Below are 25,912 nucleotides of genomic sequence, written 5' to 3'. Positions count from 1 at the left end.
TTTAGAACCACAGAGTTACCGTGAGTCAGCACAAAGACAACAGGAGCCCTGCCTCCGCTATTCCAGCACCATTCTAAACATCAAATCAACAGGGCTATACATGCTTTGTTTAATACACTGAAAACAAACTTAAACATACCAAAAACAATTTAGTCCAATCAATGTTGCTAAATACAGTATCATGTGGTTGTCCATTGTGTGTGTGTGTGTGTGTGTGTGTGTGTGTGTGTGTGTGTGTGTGTGTGTAAGTAAAACCAATCATGAAGGAAAGAAAGCCTGCTCATTAAAACACTTCACATTTCTCTTACGAATAAAACGTGGGTTTGTCTTAAGAACCTTAGTATTTCTAACAGCAACAACAGCACAATGGTCACTTACATCATTACCACAAACACCAACCGCAGAATATTTAGGTGGAACATTTTGTCAATATCAAATCAATCAGGGTAGGTTTATCTGGGCATTTAAGATTTGGGCGAGTGGGTGAGTTAATCAACTGGGTAAGATTCATAGAATTACAAAACATTTTTAAATCATCAGACACCGGCTTTAACCAACACCAGTTGAGATCACCAATCAAGATCATTTCACTGTAAAGAAGTTTAGACATAAGGTTAATCAGAGAAGAAAATGCATCACCGAGAGCAGAGGGGGGTCTATAACAGCCAATCACAGTTATAGAGAGCAGAGGGGGGGGGGGTCTATAACAGCCAATCACAGTTATAGAGAGCAGAGGGGGGTCTATAACAGCCAATCACAGTTATAGAGAGCAGAGGGGGTCTATAACAGCCAATCACAGTTATAGAGAGGCCCTTTGAAACCTCAATATTCAAAGCAAGAAATTCCAACTGTTTACAAATAGTTTCAGACTTTGCAACACTTACAGGGAATTTAGTTTTTACATATATAGCCACACTCCCACCTTAACTCGATCAGTGCGATTAAACATTGTAACCACTTATACAAATATCCTTATCAAAAACAGACTTGCTGAGCCAGGTTTCAGAAAACACAATTACATCAGCATCAGTTGATTTAGCCCAAATCCTAACCCCATCAATTTTTGACGAGATTTAAAGGAAAAATACCAAAACCAGATCTTGATTTAAAATCAGAGGGGGTTTGGAGACATTGCATATCAGGGCTAGGGTTACGTTGCACGTTACCTGATATCTCCATCCATGGTTTAGGAAATGGTCTATTTAGCAAGCTAGCTACTGCAGGACATCAACACAAGCAGACCAGAAACTTTTTTCTGAAAAAGTTTTACTTAGGAAGTTATTAGATTGATCTGAAGCCAAATCCAAACTGGCCTCCCTTGGGTGGTGTTTTTCTGCACCAGGACAACCTACAGTTGAGCTCAGCTCAACGCTGATCGGCTAATTCTTTTAATATATATATATATATATATATTTTTTTATCAAGGGAGGCCAAATTCTTGCTGGCATCAATCAATCAAATGCTACGGCAACAACATGTTATACTCTTTTTGTCCAGACAGCATCAGATATATGAGCTACACATACCGAGACAGAGGGGGCGCTGTTTCCCTGTCCAGACAGCATCAGATACATGAGCTACACATACCGAGACAGAGGGGGCGCTGTTTCCCTGTCCAGACAGCATCAGATACATGAGCTACACATACCGAGACAGAGGGGGCGCTGTTTCCCTGTCCAGACAGCATCAGATACATGAGCTACACATACCGAGACAGAGGGGGCGCTGTTTCCCTGTCCAGACAGCATCAGATACATGAGCTACACATACCGAGACAGAGGGGGCGCTGTTTCCCTGTCCAGACAGCATCAGATACATGAGCTACACATACCGAGACAGAGGGGGCGCTGTTTCCCTGTCCAGACAGCATCAGATACATGAGCTACACATACCGAGACAAGGGGGCGCTGTTTCCCTGTCCAGACAGCATCAGATACATGAGCTACACATACCGAGACAAGGGGGCGCTGTTTCCCTGTCCAGACAGCGTCAGATACATGAGCTACACATACCGAGACAGAGGGGGCGCTGTTTCCCTGTCCAGACAGCATCAGATACATGTGCTACACATACAGAGACAAGGGGGCGCTGTTTCCCTGTCCAGACAGCATCAGATACATGAGCTACACATACCGAGACAAGGGGGCGCTGTTTCGCTGTCCAGACAGCATCAGATACATGAGCTACACATACTGAGACACAGGGGGCGCTGTTTCCCTGTCTCGACAGCATCAGATACATGAGCTACACATACCGAGACAGATGGGGCGCTGTTTCCCTGTCCAGACAGCATCAGATACATGTGCTACACATACTGAGACAAGGGGGTGCTGTTTCGCTGTCCAGACAGCATCAGATACATGTGCTACACATACTGAGACAAGGGGGCGCTGTTTCGCTCGCTAGTGATGGTTTCTCGAGTGAGATTCAGCCACTTGCGAATTGACGAATGAGAAATGATTTTATTCATTTTTATTGGTCAAATATTTTGGGAAGCCTGGCCTCCCTTGGTATCCATGAATACACTGTCTATTATATTTAACCGTTTATCAATGTTAGTCAGTTGGGAATCGTTTCCCATTTGTAGAAATGATCGCCAACTTGCCAAGATATCCTAAATATCTTCTCGGTAATCTGCTTAAGTTACTGATAGTCAGGCTGATGGGGTTCTTATTAATCATGTTAATTATGTTAATTCATTCACTACAACACAATTATTTCCCCTGAGGGGAAAAATAAAGTGGTATTGAAATAAAGATAAGTCAAATATGTTAATGACTGAGGTTGAATGTATGTTAAAGTAGGTCCAATAAAGATTGTTTTAATGAACTTGGTAGGCTGTAGTAAGAAAAATAAACGATAGCCTACCGTAGTTTATTTCTCCAAATCTATATATATCTGCTCTTTCCATGACAGACTCACCAGGTGAAAGATATGATCCCTTATTGATGTCACTTGTTAAATTCACTTCAACCACCTTAGATGAAGGGGAGGAGATGGGTTAAAGAAGGACTTTTAAGCCTCGAGACAGTTGAGACATGGATTGTGTATGTGTGCCATTCAGAGGGTGAATGGGCAAGACCAAATATTTAAGTGCCTTTGAACAGGGTATGGTAGTAGCTGCCAGGCGCACCAGTTTGTGTCAAGAACTGCAAAGCTGCTGGGTTTTTCCACAAGCAACAGTTTCCTGTCTGTATCAAGAATGGTCCATCACCCAAAAGACATCTAGCTAATTTAACACAACTGTGGGAAGCATTGGAATCAATATGTGCCAGCGTCCCCGTGGAACGCTTTCGACACCTTGTAGAGTCCACGCCCCCAACGAATTGAGACTGCTCTGAAGGCAAAAGGGGATGTAACCCAGTATTAGGAAGTTGTTCCTAATGTTTGTTAAACTCCAGTGTAGGTTGAATGTCATTTTGTAGAAAGCTGAACTCTGAGACGTATATTAGTTGCGGAGCCTAACTGATCATGAATGAATTCACCCCCAAAATAATAACTTTACATGAATAGGATAATAGATAATGTGCTCATTCTGGTTATTCCTCTAAAGTGGTTGGTTGTTGAATATTGGTTAATATAGTCCATAGAAATTAGATGGACAGCACACCAAAAAATGTCTTGAGTTAGACAATTTATTTTTGGTATGCTGTCCTTAACTTAGTTCCGTCTCTAATCAGTTTGTTTGTCTCTTCCCCTGAAGTCTCTGATGGGATCTGCTCCAGTAAGGACATCCGGAACAACGTGACCAACCTGCGCTCCCTGGAGAACTGCACGGTCATCGAGGGCCACCTGAAAATCATCCTCATGTTTAAGACTAAGCCCGAGGACTTCAGGGGTGTCAGTTACCCCAAACTGACCGTGGTCACAGACTTCCTGCTCCTGTTCAGGGTCTACGGCATGGAGAGCCTCAAAGACCTCTTCCCCAACCTCACTGTGATCCGAGGAAACAACCTGTTCTTCAACTACGCTCTGGTCTTCTTTGAAATGCTGCAGCTCAGGGATATCGGTCTCCATAGCCTGATGAACATCACCCGAGGAGCGGTGAGGATCGAGAAGAACCCGGACCTCTGCTACCTCTCCACCCTGGACTGGTCCAAGATCCTGGATACGGTGGAGGACAACTACATTGTGTCAAATAAGAATGACAGGGAGTGCGGGGACGTGTGTCCCGGGGCGCTGGCCAAGGGGAAGGCTACCTGTCAACAGACCACCATCAATGGGAACTTCAACGAACGTTGCTGGACGCACAAGCACTGCCAGAGAAGTAAGACACTGGGTTCTTTTATTATTATTATTATTATTATATATTTTTAAAATGTATTTATCCTGGAAGTTCCATTGAGGTCAGAAGGCCTTTTTTTACAAGGGAGATGCTGGTGGGAGTGTCTTTAAATGCATGTAAAAATTGCACACTAGGAAAGATGATGATTGACCTTGCGGTTGTTGTCTTCCTTTTCTGCAGTTATTTCCATGTTTTTCGATGCTCTGTTGTCCCTGCCATAACTTGCTGTGCACAGGGCTTCCACTGGTTTTAATGTGTCAGGTTATTTATGTTTGTGTAGTAGTCAGGCACCATGTTGATTTTGCTTCTCCTTCCGTGTTGTGCTATTTATAAGTGAAAGTATATCAGTGAATGTATCTGATTGAGGGAGGGAGCGGGAGGGGGAGGGGGAGGGAGGGAGCGGGAGGGGGAGGGGGAGGGAGGGAGCGGGAGGGGGAGGGGGAGGGAGGGAGCGGGAGGGAGGGGGAGGGGGAGGGAGCGGGAGGGGGAGAGAGGGAGGGAGCGGGAGGGAGGGAGGGGGAGAGAGGGAGAGAGAGCGGGAGGGAGCGGGAGGGAGAGGGAGGGAGCGAGAGAGATGGAGAGATGGAGAGAGGGAGCGAGAGAGAGGGAGAGAGATGGAGAGAGGGAGCGGGAGAGAGATGGAGAGAGGGAGCGGGAGAGAGATGGAGAGAGGGAGCGGGAGAGAGATGGAGAGAGGGAGCGGGAGAGAGGGAGAGAGATGGAGAGAGGGAGCGAGAGAGAGAGATGGAGAGAGGGAGCGAGAGAGAGGGAGAGAGATGGAGAGAGGGAGAGAGATGGAGAGAGGGAGCGAGAGAGAGGGAGAGAGATGGAGAGAGGGAGCGAGAGAGAGGGAGAGAGATGGAGAGAGGGAGCGAGAGAGAGGGAGAGAGATGGAGAGAGGGAGCGAGAGAGAGGGAGAGAGATGGAGAGAGGGAGGGAGAGAGGGAGCGGGAGGGAGAGGGAGCGGGAGGGAGAGAGAGAGGGAGCGAGAGAGAGGTAGGGAGCGGGAGGGAGGGAGCGAGAGGGAGCGAGCAGGAGGTAGGGAGAGAGATGGAGAGAGGGAGCGGGAGAGAGGGAGAGAGATGGAGAGAGGGAGCGAGAGAGAGAGATGGAGAGAGGGAGCGAGAGAGAGGGAGAGAGATGGAGAGAGGGAGAGAGATGGAGAGAGGGAGCGAGAGAGAGGGAGAGAGATGGAGAGAGGGAGCGAGAGAGAGGGAGAGAGATGGAGAGAGGGAGCGAGAGAGAGGGAGAGAGATGGGAGAGGGAGCGGGAGGGAGAGAGATGGAGAGAGGGAGGGGGAGAGGGAGCGGGAGGGAGAGAGATGGAGAGAGGGAGGGAGAGAGGGAGCGGGAGGGAGAGAGAGAGGGAGCGAGAGAGAGAGAGGGAGCGGGAGAGAGGTAGGGAGCGGGAGGGAGGGAGCGAGAGGGAGCGAGCAGGAGGTAGGGAGCGGGAGGGAGCGGGAGAGAGAGGGAGGGAGGGAGGGAGGGAGGGGGAGAGAGGGAGGGAGCGGGAGGGAGGGAGGGGGAGAGAGGGAGAGAGAGCGGGAGGGAGCGGGAGGGAGAGGGAGGGAGCGAGAGAGATGGAGAGATGGAGAGAGGGAGCGAGAGAGAGGGAGAGAGATGGAGAGAGGGAGCGGGAGAGAGATGGAGAGAGGGAGCGGGAGAGAGATGGAGAGAGATGGAGAGAGGGAGCGGGAGAGAGGGAGAGAGATGGAGAGAGGGAGCGAGAGAGAGAGATGGAGAGAGGGAGCGAGAGAGAGGGAGAGAGATGGAGAGAGGGAGAGAGATGGAGAGAGGGAGAGAGATGGAGAGAGGGAGAGAGATGGAGAGAGGGAGAGAGATGGAGAGAGGGAGCGAGAGAGAGGGAGAGAGATGGCGAGAGAGAGGGAGAGAGATGGGAGAGGGAGCGGGAGGGAGAGAGATGGAGAGAGGGAGCGGGAGGGAGAGAGAGAGGGAGCGAGAGAGAGAGAGGGAGCGGGAGAGAGGTAGGGAGCGGGAGGGAGGGAGCGAGAGGGAGCGGGAGAGAGAGGGAGCGGGAGAGAGAGGGAGAGGGAGCGAGCGGGAGGGGAGAGGGAGAGTGGGCGGGAGAGAGAGGGAGCGGGAGAGAGCGGGGGAGAGAGAGGGAGAGAGCGAGCGGGCGGGAGCGAGCGGGAGGTAGGGAGAGGGAGGGAAAGCGGGAGGGAGCGGGAGAGAGCGGGAGAGAGGGGGAGGGAGGGAGCGGGGGAGGGAGGGAGCGAGAGAGGGAGCGGGAGGGAGAGAGAGAGAGAGAGAGAGAGAGGGAGAGAGAGAGGGAGCGGGAGGGAGAGAGAGGGAGCGGGAGAGAGAGGGAGCGGGAGAGAGAGGGAGCGGGAGAGAGAGGGAGCGGGAGAGAGAGGGAGCGGGAGAGAGAGGGAGCGGGAGAGAGAGGGAGCGGGAGAGAGAGGGAGCGGGAGAGAGAGGGAGCGGGAGAGAGAGGGAGCGGGAGAGAGAGGGAGCGGGAGAGAGAGAGAGAGGGGGAGAGAGGGGGAGCGGGAGGGAGAGCGAGAGGGGGAGAGAGGGGGAGAGAGGGGGAGCGGGAGGGAGAGCGAGAGGGAGAGGGAGGGAGAGGGAGGGAGAGAGAGGGAGAGAGAGGGAGAGAGAGGGAGGGAGAGGGAGAGAGAGGGAGAGAGAGGGAGAGAGAGGGAGAGAGAGGGAGGGAGAGGGAGAGGGAGGGAGAGGGAGAGAGAGAGAGAGCGAACACGAACTACTCAGGTTTACAGTGATGTCACTTAATAATCAGAGACCCAGTCTCCAGGGAAGTCAGATTATGGAGAAGAGTTGTTGGTAAGTGAGGTGTGTGTGTGCGTCAGACAGACAGGCAAAACTGCTGTGGTCTTGCCAAGGAACACACACTCTCTCTCTGTCTGTCTGTGTGCTCTACTAGACCTGAGAGTGTTGTCTCAGTCTAGTCAGACATGACCTGTAGAGAGAGACTGTAGTGGAGTCTAGTCAGACATGGCCTGTATAGAGACTCTGTAGTGGAGTCTAGTCAGACATGACCTGTAGAGAGACTCTGTAGTGGAGTCTAGTCAGACATGACCTGTACATAGACTCTGTAGTGGAGTTTAGTCAGACATGACCTGTACATAGACTCTGTAGTGTAGTCTAGTCAGACATGACCTGTAGAGAGACTCTGTAGTGGAGTCTAGTCAGACATGGCCTGTACAGAGACTCTGTAGTGGAGTCTAGTCAGACATGACCTGTAGAGAGACTCTGTAGTGGAGTCTAGTCAGACATGACCTGTAGAGAGACTCTGTAGTGGAGTCTAGTCAGACATGACCTGTACAGAGACTCTGTAGTGGAGTCTAGTCAGACATGACCTGTAGAGAGAGACTGTAGTGGAGTCTAGTCAGACATGGCCTGTAGAGAGACTTTGTAGTGGAGTCTAGTCAGACATGACCTGTAGAGAGAGACTGTAGTGGAGTCTAGTCAGACATGGCCTGTAGAGAGACTCTGTAGTGGAGTCTAGTCAGACATGACCTGTAGAGAGAGACTGTAGTGGAGTCTAGTCAGACATGACCTGTAGAGAGACTCTGTAGTGGAGTCTAGTCAGACATGACCTGTAGAGAGAAACTGTAGTAGAGTCTAGTCAGACATGACCTGTAGAGAGACTCTGTAGTGGAGTCTAGTCAGACATGACCTGTAGAGAGACTCTGTAGTGGAGTCTAGTCAGACATGACCTGTACAGAGACTCTGTAGTGGAGTCTAGTCAGACATGACCAGTAGAGAGACTCTGTAGTGGAGTCTAGTCAGACATGACCTGTAGAGAGACTGTAGTGGAGTCTAGTCAGACATGACCTGTAGAGAGACTCTGTAGTGGAGTCTAGTCAGACATGACCTGTACAGAGACTCTGTAGTGGAGTCTAGTCAGACATGGCCTGTACAGAGACTCTGTAGTGGAGTCTAGTCAGACATGACCAGTAGAGAGACTCTGTAGTGGAGTCTAGTCAGACATGACCTGTAGAGAGACTGTAGTGGAGTCTAGTCAGACATGACCTGTAGAGAGACTCTGTAGTGGAGTCTAGTCAGACATGACCTGTACAGAGACTCTGTAGTGGAGTCTAGTCAGACATGACCTGTAGAGAGACTCTGTAGTGGAGTCTAGTCAGACATGGCCTGTACAGAGACTCTGTAGTGGACTCTAGAGATGCACAAACACACACTTACGCACAGGTGTTGATGTCATTTCCTGAGTGTAGACAGGCTGACAGACTAGTAGCTACTGAACCTGAGAAACCTTCATTGCCTCCCAAATTGCACCCTATTGCCTCTATACATAGTGCACTACTTTTGACCACGGTCCATAGGGTTCCATTTGGAACATGTACTCCTGCCTGCTGCTGAGGTGGTTTCTCCTTCTGAAGTGGGTTTACTGTAAAACCAGGATTAACACTGTCGGGCCTGTCAGCAAATCCGCTTTCAGCCTGAACTGAAAGTGAATAATGTAACGTAAAGGTCTAACTAGGGCTGGGCGATATGGCCAAAATATCATATCACAATATGTTTGATTTTTTTTTAAAAATGTTTTTGGATAATAAAAGTTCTAAATATGCTTTATGAGTAGCTCATGACCTTAGGGTGGCAACACATACATTATAAGTGATTTCAATGGGGCTTTGTCCATTCTGATGTATTCTACTGTTTCAACGTCTTATGGCTGGGGGCAGTATTGAGTAGCTTGGATGAATAAGGTGCCCAGAGTAAACTGCCTGCTACTCAGGCCCAGTTGCTAATATATGCATATTATTATTATATTTGGTTAGAAAACACTCTACTCTGAAGTTTCTAAAACTGTTTGAATGATGTCTGTGTATAACAGAACTCATATGGCAGGCAAAAACCTGAGAAAAAAATCCAACCAGGAAGTGGGAAATCTGAGGTTAGTAGTTTTTCAACTCATTGCCTATCGAATATACAGTGTCTATGGGGTCATATTGCACTTCCTAAGGCTTCCACTAGATGTCAACAGTCTTTAGAACCTTGTTTGATGCTTCTATCGTGAAGGAGGGGGGAATGGGAGCTGAATGAGTCAGAGGTCTGCCAGAGTGCCATGAGCTGACCACGCGCGTTCACGTGAGAGGTAGCTGCGTTCCATCGCATTTCTACATACAAAGGAATTCTCCGGTAGTAACATTATTAAAGATTTCATCTTTAAAGATTGATTCTATACTTCGTTTGACATGTTTTTATGAACTGTAATATGACTTTTCGTCTGAACATTTGCCTGGACTTGCCCGCGCGTCGTGAGTTTGGATTGTGTATTAAACACGCAAACAAAAGGAGCTATTTGGACTTAAATTATGGACTTTATTGAACAAATCAAATATTTATTGTGGAACTGGGATTCCTGGGAGTGCATTCTGATGAAGATCATCAAAGGTAAGTGAATATTTATAATGTTATTTCTGACTTCTTTTGACTCCACAACATGGCGGATATCTGTATGGCTTAATTTGTTGTCTGAGCGCTGTACTCAGATTATTGCGTGGTGTGCTTTTTCGGTAAAGCTTTTTTGAAATCTGACACAGCGGTTGCATTACTTTGAATACAGTGTTTGACATGACAATGAATGAAAAGGCCAGGGAGGAGTTATTGTGAAAGGATAGGAACCAAAGTGTTGATCAGTGTTTCCTAGGCCAATCCTATAATCTTGGGCTATGTTAAATGTTTTCTCTTAATACATTTAGCTAATATATTCATGCTTCGCTTAAACCTCGTTGGTTTAGATGATACTATTGCACAAACAACATGCTGATCTAGGCCTTTATTTTAGCCACAACTTGCTAAGAAAAGACAAACTAGCTATTTGCAGACTGTAAAATACACAAGCTAATAGTGTATTTATAGAATTCTTGTGGATTTATTTAAAGAAGCAAAGTGTAAAGCAGCATTGTTTACATCAACATCTCGTTGCATCTGCTGAATTGACCATGCAGACTGATGGTCGGGAACTGCGCTCCTTGGAACACGTTTCTTCTCTCTGTCTCTGTGTCCTTTCAGCCATGACCTTCTACTGTAAATATGAATGAACTACGTCTCAAGATTGAGTTGTGTTTTGATGTTTAACACCTGTTGTTGTTATGACCAGTCTCTTAGTATAATTTTGATTAGGGCTCATAGGCTAGTGTTATGATGAGCTAGCCAATGGATGTCTGAATGAGCTCAATATCTGAGCAGGGCACAAGGGCATGCCTCTTTCTCTCTCCTCTCTGGCTCTCCTCCCTCCATGTTGTGTGGTTAGACCTGGGGCTTAACATATCTTTTCATGCTTTAGTGAAAGCAGGCCTGAAACCACAGGGTCGACACCACAAGACCACAGAGCCTGACTCACTACTGAGGCAGCTTGCTACTATTCATTCAAACAGCTGAAACCAAACATAGGTCAAGTCAAGGTTAATAAGGAACCACAGACTCTAGATTGAGTACAGACTGGGGTGGGATATGTTCATTTAAAATAAAGTAGTGCACTGAATAGGGTGCTAGCGTAGTGCACTAAATAGGGAATAGGGTACTAAATAGGGAATAGGGTGCCATTAGGGTTGTACATTTTGCGGAATATTCAGAGGTGGAAACTTTCCGTGGGAATTAACGGAAATATATGCAAATTAATATTAATACCATTTAAATGTAGATGTTTTTTGCATTGGAAATATTTACCATATCATATGGAGACAGAAACATAAACCTTTTACCTTATCAGAAGTAGATATCATTGCAAATTATTGAATCCTTCCAAAATAATAAAAATAAAAACAATTTAGTTACGAATTATACTTTAATTAAATAAATTGACTCTTCACATGAGATGACTCCACTGAACAAGAAAAGAAAGGGAATATTGAATGATCCCCAATGATCCATCACATCTTCCAAAAATGTTTTCAACATACATCTGTAAAATGATAGTCTAGAAACTAAAGCTTTGGTTGTCTTCCTCTCAGGCTTCCATGTCTTCTACCTGGGCCTCCTCAATGTCCACATCTTGAACATGACTGAGGCTTCATCTTCACTGTCACTTTCCAACCTTATTGAGGATGGCTCGTTGTCAGGCTCGCAAAGCCCAAAATTTGCCCAGATGCCACCAATTTTTCAACCCTTGTATTGGTCAGCCTTTCTGTGCTTTGGTGTGTGTGTGTGTGTGTGTGTGTGTTCCCAAACAAGGACCAGTTGCGCTCTGAGGCGGCTGATGTTGGTGGGATTTGGAGGATAATGGCGGCAACGGGAAAGAGCCTCAGATCCACAAAGTCCCTTCCACCAGGTGGCTGATGAGATACGTTGGCACAACTGCCGTATTGCATCTCCATCCCAAAGCCCTTGCTTGGAAGTGTACTTCACCAGACTTCCAAGAACCTTGCCCTCATCCAGTCAAAGGTGACGAGACACGGTAGTGATGACACCATAGTCCTTGTTGATCTCTGCACCAGACAGGATGCTCTTGTCAGCATACTTGGGGTTCAACATGTACGCTGAGGCGTGTATGGGCTTCAGGCAGGAGTATTAATGTTTTTTTTATGTATTTGACTGCAGTTTCCTCTGCTTGGAGCAACAGTGAAGTGGGCAGGGCAGTACGAATTTCTTCTCTTACACCTGCAAGCAGAGTCTGAACATCAGACAGGGTGGCATTGTCTCCCTCAATCCGTGCAATGGCTACTGCTATAGGTTTCAGGCTGCTAACCACTCTCTCCCAAAATACATCTTCCAGGAGGATCCTGTTGATGGGTCTGTCCATATCGGCAGACCGTGATATGGCCATTTCTTGGAGAGACTCCTATCCCTCCAGGAGACTGTCAAACATGATGACAACATCACCCCCAATGGGTGTTGCTGGGCAGTGTCAATGTGGTGCTCTTATTCTTCTCACTTTGCTTGGTGAGGTAGCTGCTATAACTTGATGAGTCTTCACATACCTAACCATTTCTTTGGCTCTCTTGTAGAGTGTATCCATTGTTTTCAGTGCCATGATGTCCTTGAGGAGCAGATTCAATGCATGAGCAGCACAGCCAATGGATGTGGTGTGAGGGTAGGACTCATCCACTTTAGACCAAGCAGCCTTCATGTTCGTAGCATTGTCTGTCACCAGTGCAAATACCTTCTGTGGTCAAAGGTCATTGATGATGGCCTTCAGCTCATCTGCAATGTAGAGACCAGTGTGTCTGTTGTCCCTTGTGTCTGTTGTCCCTTGTGTCTGTACTCTTGTAGAATACTGGTTGAGGGTTGGAGAGGATGTAGTTAATTATTCCTTGCCCACGAACATTCGACCACCCATCAGAGATGATTGCAATACAGTCTGCTTTATGATTTGCTTGACCTTCACTTGAATTCTGTTGAACTCTGCATCCAGCAAATGAGTAGATAAAGCATGTCTGGTTGGAGAGGTGCATGCTGGGTGAAGAACATTCAGAAATCTCTTCTAATACACATTGCCTGTGAGCATCAGAGGTGAACCAGTTGCATATACAGCTCGATCAAGACATTCATCAGCATTCCTCTGACTACGTTCCTCCATTGAGTCAAAAAAAACTTCTGATTCCAGGAGGACCGTGAGCTGTTACTTTCGATAAGGTGTCTGATTTTCACCTCAAATAGAAGTAGAGGGACTTTTGTCAGAGGTTGCTTGTTCTGAGCGCTGAGGGAACTTTATGCACTTGGCCAGATGACTCTGCATCTTTGTTGCATTCTTCACATATGATTTGGCACAGTATTTGCAGATGTACTCAGCTGCAGTGAAACGTCTCCACACATCAGATAGTGCCCGTGCTCAGATTCTGCAATAGATCAATACTTTATTCAGAGAGCGCTCTGCCCCTCAAATGCAGAGCCAGTCTTTTTATACACACACACACACACACAATTTCTTATCATAGGCTACTCCCTGCTTAGACAGGCACGATAACTATGTATGGGGGTAGTGGGGAAAAATTCTCGTCTCACAGTTGCTCCCTGCTTGCATAGCTACAAAATAATACAATGCCCTAATTATAATTCTAACCAAGCTACACACCTCATCAGATTATATTCTTATGATTCAAACGCATTTCACACAGTTATACAGTTTCAGGGTGGAATACTTTAGTCATTATCTTAAACATACACATTCTTCTATCAGTTAGCAGGCTCAAGCAAGCTAAAACCCATATGGTAGCAAAAACTAACTAGCAGAAATTGTTAAGAAGTTACAAATTATTTAAACACACTTTGCTGTAGGCTACTATTTACTACTTAACAAAAACCATGTCATAAAATATATTCACCCCATCCAGTATTGAAATCAAAACTTACCTGAAAGTATGTCGTCCTTGGCTCAGACAGTGTAGTAGTGTGGGCTCAATAGCATCTCATTAGTGTGCAAGATCTTGAGAATCAGCTGTACATGTGATGGAAGAGTGCACTGCACACGTGATGGAAGAATGCACTGTGCATGCAGAGGGTTGCAATTCCATTGAATTGGGGATAGTTTAACCAAAATATGCCACAAGACCTAGAATTGCCTTATGTGTATCCCACAACAAAGGTTAATTGATATAAGCTAACTTTTTTTAAATGAATTTAAGCAAAATTCCCCAAATTCCAGGGCTTAACCTTTTGTAACTAGGTGGCAGTATTTTCATTTTTGGATAAAAAACGTTCCCGTTTTAAACAAGATATTTTGTCACGAAAAGATGCTCGATCGACTATGCATATAATTGACAGCTTTGGATAGAAAATACTCTGAAGTTTCCAAAACTGCAAAGATTTTTATTTATTTTTATTTCACCTTTATTTAACCAGGTAGGCTAGTTGTGAGAACAAGTTCTCATTTGCAACTGCGACCTGGCCAAGATAAAGCATAGCAGTGTGAACAGACAACACAAAGTTACACATGGAGTAAGTAAACAATTAACAAGTCAATAACACAGTAGAAAAAACAGATATTGTCTGTGAGTGCAACAGAACTGATGTTACAGGCGAAACCCAGATAAAAATATATATTATCGAATCGAATCGAATTGAGGATTGTTTCTAAACAACGTTTGCCATGTTTCTGTCGATATTATGGAGCTAATTTGGAAAAAAGTTTGGCGTTGCATTTTCCGGTCGATTTCTCAGCCAAACGTGACGAACAAACGGGAGCTATTTCACCTACAAAAATAATATTTTTGGAAAAAATGAACATTTGCTATCTAACTGGGAGTCTCCTGAGTGAAAACATCCGAAGTTCTTCAAAGGTAAATTATTTAATTTGATTGCTTTTCTTATTTTTTGTGAAAATGTTGCCTGCTCCCAGCAGAGCCTAGCATATCATTATGCCATGATAAACTTACACAAATGCTTGTCTAGCGTTGGCTGTAAAGCATATTTTGAAAATCTGAGATGACAGTGTGATTAACAAAAGGCTAAGCGGTGTCTCAATATATTTCATTTGTGATTTTCTTGAATAGGAAGATTTATGTCCGCTGCGTTATGCTAATTAGTTTGAGGCTATGATTACGCTCCCGGATCCGGGTTTGATAGTCGCAAGAAGTTAACCTCTCTGGGATCGTTCGGGACGCTAGCATCCCACCTCGCCAACAGCCAGTGAAATTGCAGGGTGCCAAATTCAAAACAACAGAATTCCCATAATTAAAATTATTTTACATCATTTTAAAGATACACTTCTCGTTAATCCAACTACAGTGTCTGATTTCAAAAAGGCTTTTCACTGAAAGCAGAACATATCATTATGTTAGGTCAGCAACTAGTCACAGAAAGCATTCAGCCATTTTCCAACCAAAGAGAGGTTTCACAAAAAGCAGAAATATAGATCAAATTAATCACTAACCTTTGACGATCTTATGTATGTATGTTTTGTTCGATCAAGTTCATTTTTATATCAAAAAACCCCAGTTTACATTGGCGCCATGTTCAGAAATGCCTCCAAAACATCCGGAGAAATTGCAGAGCCACATCAAATAATAGAGATACTCATCATAAACTTTGATGAAAGATACATGTTTTACATAGAATTAAAGATAAACTTGTTCTTAATGCAACCGTTGTCAGATTAAAAAAAAAAAAAAAGCTTTACGGCAAAAGCACAATATTCAATAATCTGAGAACCGCATTCAGCCACAAAAGCAAGCCATACAGTTACCCGCCAAATTGTGGAGTCAACAAAAGTCATAAATAACATTATAAATCTTCACTTACCTTTGCTGATCTTCGTCAGAATGCACTCCCAGGACTCCCACTTCCACAAGTAAGGTTAGTTTTGTTTGATTACGTCCATATTTATGTCCAAATACCTCCGTTTAGTTCACTATTCCAAAGGCACAATGCGCGAGCGCAAAATCCAGATGAAAAGTCAGTTACATTACAGTTTGTAGAAACATGTCAAACGATGTTTACAATCAATCCTTAGGGTCTTTTTATAATAAATCTTCAATAATATTCCAACCGGATAATAGCGTATTCATTACAGAGGAAAAATAAGGAATGGCGGCGCACCCGCGTGATCGCGCAGTAAACAACTGGTTGGCCTCAGCCTAGTCCACTTGTTGAAACAGCTCTTATTCGACACCCTTCCACAATAGAAGCCTCAAACAACTTTCTAAAGACTGTTGACATCTACTGGAAGCCTTGGGAAGTGCAATCTGGCCCCATAGACACAGCATATTGGATAGTCAATCACTTAAATGAAACTACAAACCTCAGATTTCCCACTTCCTGGTTGGACTTGTCTCAGGTTTTCGCCTGCCATATGAGTTGTGTTATACTCACAGACATCATTCAAACAGTTTTAGAAACTTCAGCGTGTTTTCTATCCAATACTACTAAAAATATGCATATATTAGCATCTGGGACAGAGTAGCAGGCAGTTTACACCTTATTCATCCAAGCTACTCAATAGTGCTGATCCCTGTACGGGGATAGCAGCCATAAGAGGTTTTAACTTCTTGCCGATCAGTGGGACACTAGCGTCTCATCTCGACAGCTTCCGGTGAAATTGCAGAGCGCGAAATTCATATTACAGAAATAGTAACATTTAACATTCATCAAAATACAAGTGTCATACATCAGTTAAAAGATAAACTTCTTGTTAATCCAGTCGCTGTGTCAGATTTCAAAAAGGCTTTACGGCGAAAGCACACCATGCGATTATCTGAGGACAGCGCCTAGCACACAAAAACATTAAAAACATTTTCCAGCCAGGCAGATGCGCCACGAAAGTCAGAAATAGCGATAAAATAAATCACTTACCTTTGAGGAGATTCTTCTGTTGGCACTCCAAAAGGTCCGAGCTACATCACAAATGGTTGTTTTGTTTGATAAAGTCCTTCTTTATATCCCTAAAAACTCAGTTTAGCTGGTGCGCTTCATTTAATAATCCACCTGTTTCCCTCCTTCAAAATGCATACAAAATTAATCCCAAACGTTACCCAATAAACTTCTCCAATCAAGTCAAACGATATTTATAATCAAACCTCGGGTACCCTAATACGTAAATAAATTATAAAAATTAAGATGGAGAATCGTTACTGTCATTACCGGTGATAAACAACAAAGTACGCGCATTCACCAGTACGCGTAACAAACACTACAGCCAAAATGGGAGCCACTGCAAAATCTAGCTCATTTTTCTATAAACAAGCCTGAAACTCTTTCTAAAGGCTGACATCTAGTGGAAGCCATAGGAACTGCAATCTGGGAGGTTTTCTCCTTCATATTAAAAATGACAGCCATAGGAATCAATGGTGGTCTGAATTTTTTTTCTTTTCTGAATGGTTTGTCCTTGCGTTTTTGCCTGCCATATCAGTTCTGTTATACTCACATACATTATTGTAGCAGTTTTAGAAACTTCAGAGTGTTTTCATTCCAAATCTACCAATTATATGCATATCCTAGCTTCTGAGCCTGAGTAACAGGCAGTTTACTTTTGGCACGCTTGTCATCCAGACGTCAAAATACTGCCCCCTAGCCCAAAGAGGTTTAAGAGCCGAAAAGACGGCAGCCATCCCCTCCGGCGCCATCATTGCGATAACCATACCATAACACTAGTGTTCCAGTGTTGTGGTGATCCAGTGTAATAGTGAGCTAGTGTTCCAGTGTTATGGTGATCCAGTGTTCCAGTGTTATGGTGATCCAGTGTTATGGTTACTTTGTGTTATGGTGAGCCAGTGTTCCAGTGTTATGGTGATCTAGTGTTATGGTGTTCCAGTATTATGATGTTCCAGTGTTATGGTGATCCAGTGTAATAGTGAGCTAGTGTTCCAGTGTTATGGTGATCCAGTGTTCCAGTGTTATGGTGATCCAGTGTTATGGTTACTTTGTGTTATGGTGAGCCAGTGTTCCAGTGTTATGGTGAGCTAGTGTTATGGTGAGCCAGTGTTCCAGTGTTATGGTGAGCCAGTGTTATGGTGAGCCAGTGTTATGGTGTTCTAGTGTTATGGTGAGCCAGTGTTATGGTGTTCTAGTGTTATGGTGAGCCAGTGTTCCAGTGTTATGGTGAGCTAGTGTTATGGTGAGCCAGTGTTATGGTGTTCTAGTGTTATGGTGAGCCAGTGTTATGGTGTTCTAGTGTTATGGTGAGCCAGTGTTATGGTGAGCCAGTGTTATGGTGAGCCAGTGTTATAATGAGCCAGTGTTATAATGAGCCAGTGTTATAATGAGCCAGTGTTATGGTGAGCCAGTGTTCCAGTGTTATGGTGTTCCAGTGTTATGGTGTTCCAGTGTTATGGTGAGCCAGTGTTATGGTGAGCCAGTGTTATGGTGTTCCAGTGTTATGGTGTTCCAGTGTTATGGTGTTATGGTGTTCCGGTGTTATGGTGTTCCAGTGTTATGGTGTTATGGTGTTCCGGTGTTATGGTGTTCCAGTGTTATGGTGAGCCAGTGTTATGGTGTTATGGTGAGCCAGTGTTATGGTGAGCCAGTGTTCCAGTGTTATGGTGTTCCAGTGTTATGGTGTTATGGTGTTCCGGTGTTATGGTGTTCCAGTGTTATGGTGAGCCAGTGTTATGGTGTTATGGTGAGCCAGTGTTATGGTGAGCCAGTGTTCCAGTGTTATGGTGTTCCAGTGTTATGGTGTTCCAGTGTTATGGTGTTCCAGTGTTATGGTGTTCCAGTGTTATGGTGAGCCAGTGTTCCAGTGTTATGGTGTTCCAGTGTTATGGTGTTCCAGTGTTATGGTGTTCCAGTGTTATGGTGTTCCAGTGTTATGGTGAGCCAGTGTTATGGTGAGCCAGTGGTATAATGAGCCAGTGGTATGGTGAGCCAGTGTTATGGTGAGCCAGTGTTATGGTGAGCCAGTGTTATGGTGTTCCAGCGTTATGGTGTTCCAGCGTTATGGTGTTCCAGCGTTATGGTGTTCCAGCGTTATGGTGTTCCAGCGTTATGGTGTTCCAGCGTTATGGTGTTCCAGTGTTATGGTGTTCCAGTGTTATGGTGAGCCAGTGTTATGGTGAGCCAGTGTTATGGTGAGCCAGTGTTCCAGTGTTATGGTGAGCCAGTGTTATGGTGAGCCAGTGTTATGGTGTTCTAGTGTTATGGTGAGCCAGTGTTATGGTGTTCTAGTGTTATGGTGAGCCAGTGTTATGGTGTTCCAGTGTTATGGTGTTCCAGTGTTATGGTGAGCCAGTGTTATGGTGAGCCAGTGTTATGGTGTTCCAGTGTTATGGTGTTCCAGCGTTATGGTGAGCCAGCGTTATGGTGAGCCAGCGTTATGGTGAGCCAGCGTTATGGTGAGCCAGCGTTATGGTGAGCCAGCGTTATGGTGAGCCAGCGTTATAATGAGCCAGTGTTATGGTGAGCCAGTGTTATGGTGAGCCAGTGTTATAGTGAGCCAGTGTTATGGTGAGCCAGTGTTATGGTGTTCCAGTGTTATGGTGAGCCAGTGTTATGGTGAGCCAGTGTTATGGTGAGCCAGTGTTCCAGTGTTATGGTGAGCTAGTGTTATGGTGAGCCAGTGTTATGGTGTTCTAGTGTTATGGTGTTCCAGCGTTATGGTGAGCCAGCGTTATGGTGTTCCAGCGTTATGGTGCTCCAGCGTTATGGTGTTCCAGTGTTATGGTGTTCCAGTGTTATGGTGTTCCAGTGTTATGGTGAGCCAGTGTTATGGTGAGCCAGTGTTCCAGTGTTATGGTGTTCTAGTGTTATGGTGTTCCAGCGTTATGGTGAGCCAGCGTTATGGTGTTCCAGCGTTATGGTGTTCCAGCGTTATGGTGCTCCAGCGTTATGGTGTTCCAGCGTTATGGTGAGCCAGTGTTATGGTGTTCCAGTGTTATGGTGTTCCAGCGTTATGGTGTTCCAGCTTTATGGTGAGCCAGTGTTATGACTGTGGTCCATATTTAATTAACTTAAACAGCAAGGGTGCTTTACAGAATGTGTTTGGCCACCTCTCTCCCCTGTAGGCTAAGTGCTCTTCACTCTGGACATGGGGACTACTCTCCCCTTCTCTTCTTTCCCACTCTCTCTCTCTCTCTCTCTCTCTCTCTCTCTCTCTCTCTCTCTCTCTCTCTCTCTCTCTCTCTCTCTCTCTTTCTCTCCTTTATCTCTTTCTTTCTCACTCTTTATATCTCCCTCTCACTTTGTCGCTCTCTCTCTCTTTCCCTCTTTCCCTCTCTCTCACCAGTACAAAGTGAATTACACTGAGGACTGTTACAATGTTAGATGGGTGTTGTTACAATCTTGATGTGTTGGGGTGAGTACAGAGACAGTCGGATCAAGTGAGGTCAATGGTGATGGACCGTTATGGAGTTTCCAAATTTACCCTCATTGACGTCACACACAGACACACACCTGCCCCCACCAATCAGTGGACTGTAGGCCGGTCAGGGACGGTCAGAGATGGCTGTACTGTAAGAACATCCAGCATAAATCACCTAGCCTGTATTGTGTGTGGGATGTGTATTGTTTTGGCTAGCTGCTAGGTAACAGTGGAGTTACATGGCGGTGGAAGGGTGGATGTGTACACAACTGTGGAAGGTTAGGTCACTGTGTGTGTGTGTGTGTGTGTTTGTGGGAGACACTTCATTCCCCCCTGTGGTCGCCGGCAGCCTCCACACATCCCAGTCAAGTTAGTTTGGCGCCAAGTTTTCCCTCCTGGAACAATAGCTTTCCAAGAAGTTCACACAGCATTTCGTATGATCGTTTCCTGTCTCTGTGAGGCCACTTCCTGTCCTAGGTTATGAATGGACCCACGGAGCCGAGCGAGGGCCGTCTCTCTCTCTCCACAGCACTGCTGCCATACCGACTAACTCTTTTACAATCAAAACACTGCTGCCATGTGACCCCGCAGAGGTCAGTGAGAGGACAGACTACTGGAACTAACCAGGCAGAGAGGACTAAGTTTCCTTTTGAAAAGCAAACGGTATCCAACCAGCTAGTTAACATGTTAAAGGCAGACAGAGACAAATTACAAGACCGGAGGAGCAAGGACAAACTAATTTACCAGCCAGTTAAACTCGCATATAGAGAGAGAACTAACTAGCTAATTAGTTTAACTGCTGTTATCCGGAGAAATTGCAAATGTATTTTATTCAGAAGGGAAAAGTATATAGCAGAAAAATGTAGGCTACTGAGTTTTCAGTAGTCAACAACACTAATCCGAAGTGCATTTATCATGAGTTGTTAATCCCAATGCTAATTCCAGGAATGTTTAAATCACATTGCATTCTGCTGACTGACTTAGTTGTTGAAAAGCAACGTGTCGTTCTTTTGGAAAAACAGATTTAGTGGGAAGCAAAGGAATGTTAACCTAGTTATTGGGTTTTTACCTCTAGAAGCCCCCCTGGGCTAAGAAAGGCCTTGTCTCTTTGATGTGTTTCTGACATGTGGAGCTCTGGTGAGAGGTGAGCCAATTTCAACAGCCCTGCCAGGCGCATATATGCGTGTGTGTGTGTGTTCATTGCCCTGCCTGCCGTAGAGCTCCCGACTCGTCCTCACAAAACATGACACGTGTTTCGAAAGCCAAGCCAGCCCTGTCCTCATGCCACGATATGAATCACTCTCGCTACTTCTATTTCTGTCTCGATCTCTTTATCTCGCTCTATAATAACAAGCTGACTGGTTGTTAGAAACACCACTAGGAACAGAGAACAAGCTGACTGGCTGTTAGATACACCTCTAGGAACAGAGAACAAGCTGACTGGCTGTGGTGTTAGATACACCTCTAGGAACAGAGAACAAGCTGACTGGCTGTGGTGTTAGATACACCACTAGGAACAGAGAACAAGCTGACTGGCTGTGGTGTTAGATACACCTCTAGGAACAGAGAACAAGCTGACTGGCTGTGGTGTTAGATACACCACTAGGAACAGAGAACAAGCTGACTGGCTGCAGTGTTAGAAACACCTCAGTCTGGTGCTGCGTTGCTATAAGTCCTAAGTCCTCGCAGTTCATTTCTCGGTTCACTTCCCTTTAGTCTTGTAACGAAACCAGAAACTTGTCTTTTGATACCAATACCAGGTTTAGTATCATGATACTCGATACCATCATGATACGATCACGATACTTGACGCCATCACGATACTCGATACCATCACGATACTCAATACTAAAACGATACTCGATACTAAAACGATACTCGATACGATCACGATACTCGATACTAAAACGATACTCGATACCATCACGATACTCGATACTGAAACGATACTCGATACTAAAACGATACTCGATACCATCTCGATACTCGATACCATCACGATACTCGATACTAAAACGATACTCGATACCATCACGATACTCGATACCATCACGATACTCGATACCATCACGATACTCGATACCATCACGATACTCGATACCATCACGATACTCGATACTAAAACGATACTCGATACCGAAACGATACTTGATACCGAAACGATACTCGTACCAAAACGATACTCGATACTGAAACGATACTCGATACCGAAACGATACTGAAACGGTACTCGATACTAAAATGATACTCGATACCGAAACGATACTCGATACCGAAACGATACACGATACCATCACGATACCGAAACGATACTCGATACCATCACGATACCGAAATGATACTTGATACCATCACGATACCGAAATGATACTCGATACCGAAACGATACCGAAACGATACTCGATACCGAAACGATACTCGATACCATCACGATACTGAAACGATACTCGATACCATCACGATACTCGATACCGAAACGATACTCGATACCATCACGATACCAAAACGATACCACGGCAAAAAAACAAGGAGTATTAACCATTTGATGAAGTTGCCGGTAATAGGCCACACACGGAGTCGGCCATCTTTCTCATGTGGAATGTCTATTTATCTTACCATTTTTACCGATTCTGCATGCCAGTAATGGTTTTCCTAGGCACCTTTTGGTGGAACAGTTTCATTTCATTTATAATAATGTCTTCGTATCTCAAAATCATTGTCCTGTGGTTAATCAAAATTCTATATCGAAATTAAAATGATACAAATCTAAAAAGTAACTTCCATTGCCAAGTATGTAAAAATAGACTACATAAATCAAACCACCAAAAACATTGCAGCCTGCAGGTAGAAAATATACTGATAAAAAAATATTTTTAAATCCTATAAATAACATGTAACCTTTAATATTTAACTAGGCAAGTCAGTTAAAAACTAATTCTTATTTACAATGACGGCCAACACTAGCCAAACGACGCTGGGCCAAATGTGTGCCGCCCGATGGGACTCCCAATCATGGCCGGTTGTGATTCAGCCTGGATTCGAACCAGGGTGTCTGTTGTGACGCCTCTAGTACTGAGATGCAGTGTCTTAGACAGCTGCACTCAGGAACTGCCTGAAGCTTGCACTAGTGAACTTGCAACATTGTATAAAATATTCTGGGCCCTCAGTTTCCCCGCAAGAGACAGAGACAGCTGTAGGCTATTTGCGCAAGGGATAAGAAGTAATCGGGTAGCCCTAATTTATTACTTTTCCACTGGATCAGAGAATGAAATGTTTCTCTTTCACACGGAGTGGTTATTTTTCAAATACTTTGAGGAACTGTTGTCATTCTCAATGGATGTTAAAACGGTCTTTGTTTGCTATTTGAGGTGGTGAAAACATTACTTTGAGAAGCACCATGGGTCGTTAGTGGTGGTGCGTTAAGCCAGGGGTCATTAGTGGTGGTGCGTTAAGCCAAGGGTCATTAGTGGTGGTGCGTTAAGCCAGGGGTCGTTAGTAGTGGTGCGTTAAGCCACGGGTCGTTAGTGGTGGTGCGTTAAGCCACGGGTCGTTAGTGGTGGTGCGTTAAGCCACGGGTCGTTAGTGGTGGTGCGTTAAGCCACGGTCATTAGTGGTGGTGCGTTAAGCCACGGGTCGTTAGTGGTGGTGCGTTAAGCCACGGGTCGTTAGTGGTGGTGCGTTAAGCCACGGGTCGTTAGTGGTGGTGCGTTAAGCCACGGGTCGTTAGTGGTGGTGCGTTAAGCCACGGGTCGTTAGTGGTGGTGCGTTAAGCCACGGGTCGTTAGTGGTGGTGCGTTAAGCCAATCAAAAATACTATCAGCCCCAAATGGGCAAAAAAAATTGTGTGCAGGCCAGGTAGCGAAAAGGCTCACTTCTATGTGTCGGCAGGTGTGCGTCAACATTGACGGGAGCGCTCCAAACAAAAGACAATGACTAAATTGACAAAACCAAAACCTGAATCTCACAAGTGTTGCATATGTTTGCAGAGCACACAACCATGTGTCCACTCCGACAATTAGAAAGGTAAGACTGGAATAATATATTGAATGCATTAACCTCTCTAGGATAGGGGACGCTTGCGTCCTACTTGGCCAAAAGCCGGGGGAAATGCAGCGCGGCAAATTCAAATAAAATTATAAAATCGAACTTTCATTAAATCACACATGTAAGATACTGAATTAAAGCTACACTCGTTGTGAACCCAGCCAACATGTCAGATTTTTAAAGGGCTTTTCGGCGAAAGCATAAGAAGCTATTATCTGATGATAGCACAACAGTAAACAAAGAGAGTAGCATATTTGAACCCTGCAGGCGCTACACAAAGTGCAGAAATAAAATATAAAACATGCATTTCCTTTGACGAGCCTCTTTTGTTGGCACTCCAATATGTCCCATAAACATCACAATTGGTCCTTTTGTTCGATTAATTCCGTCCATATATATCCAAAATGTCCATTTATTTGGCGTGTTTGATACAGAAAAAAACAGCTTCCAATTTGTTCAACGTCACTAAAAAATATCTCAAAAGTTGCCTGTAAACTTTGCCAAAACATTTCAAACTACTTTTGTAATACAACTTTAGGTATTTTTAAACGTTAACCTTTAGCGCCGAGCAAACCCGTATCCGGGAGCGTAAATCATAGCCTCAAGCTCATTACCATAACGCAACGTTAACTATTCATGAAAATCGCAAATGAAATGAAAGAAATATATTCACTCACAAGCTTAGCCTTTTGTTAACAACACTGTCATCTCAGATTTTCAAAATATGCTTTTCAACCATAGCTACACAAGGATTTGTGTAAGTATTGATAGCCTAGCATAGCATTAAGCCTAGCATTCAGCAGGCAACATTTTCACAAAAACAAGAAAAGCATTCAAATAAAATCATTTACCTTTGAAGAACTTCGGATGTTTTCAATGAGGAGACTCAGTTAGATAGCAAATGTTCATTTTTTCCAAAAATATTATTTGTGTAGGAGAAATCGCTCAGTTTTGTTCATCACGTTTGGCTAAGAAAAAAATCCAAAAATGCAGTCTCTACAACGCTGAACTTTTTACCAAATTAACTCCATAATATCGACAGAAACATGGCAAACGTTGTTTAGAATCAATCCTCAAGGTGTTTTTCACATATCTATTCAATGATAAATCATTCGTGGCAGTTTGGTTTCTCCTCGGAAGCAAACAAAAAAATATACGCAGCTGGAGATTACGCAATAATTGCGACGGAGACACCAAGCGACCACCTGGTATATGTAGTGTAAAATGGTCAATCTTCCAATGATATGCCTACAAATACGTCACAATGCTGTCGACACTATGGGGAAACGACAGAAAGTCTAAGCTCATTCGTGACCCATTCACAGCCATATAAGGACTCATTGGAACACAGCGCCTTCAAAATCTGGGGCACTTCCTGTTTGAAATTTCATCTTGGTTTCGCCTGTAGCATCAGTTCTGTGGCACTCACAGACAATATATTTGCAGTTTTGGAAACGTCAGTTTTCTTTCCAAAGCTGTCAATTATATGCATAGTCGAGCATCTTTTCGTGACAAAATATTGCGCTTAAAACGGGAACGTTTTTTTATCCAATAATGAAATACCGCCCCCAGAGTTCCAAGAAGTTAATAATCGATCAAATTGAAGACGGGTCTATCTGTGTTCAATACAGGAAGACGACAAACCAACACTACTTTTCAATTTTTGCGCAACTCTCAACAGTGTTACCCAGTTCCTAGTTGGCCTACTTCTTCATTGCACAAAGGAATAACCTCAACCAAATTCCAAAGACTGGTGACATCCAGTGGAAGCGGTAGAAACTGAAAACAAGTTCCTAAGAAATATCGTTTCCCAATGAGAACCCACTGAACAGACAGAGACCTAAAAAAAACAAAACAAATCTGAACAGTTAGTCCTCGGGGTTTTGCCTGCTATATAAGTTATGTTAT

General features: G+C 44.6%; 1 protein-coding gene across 1 annotated transcript in view; it reads left to right on the top strand.

The window, feature by feature from the left end:
• Nucleotides 1-25,912, top strand: part of LOC139387473 (insulin receptor-like) — a 153,239-nt gene that overhangs the window by 34,940 nt on the left and 92,387 nt on the right. The window contains exon 2 of the mRNA XM_071133707.1: nt 3,704-4,267. Coding sequence (XP_070989808.1) covers nt 3,704-4,267 — 564 coding nt within the window. The remainder of the gene's footprint in view (nt 1-3,703; nt 4,268-25,912) is intronic.

The sequence above is a fragment of the Oncorhynchus clarkii genome, chromosome 28, assembly GCF_045791955.1.
Source record: "Oncorhynchus clarkii lewisi isolate Uvic-CL-2024 chromosome 28, UVic_Ocla_1.0, whole genome shotgun sequence".
Taxonomy (NCBI): Eukaryota; Metazoa; Chordata; class Actinopteri; order Salmoniformes; family Salmonidae; genus Oncorhynchus; species Oncorhynchus clarkii.
The sequence above is the reverse complement of the archived record's forward strand: the minus strand, read 5'-3'. Positions and strand labels throughout refer to the sequence as shown.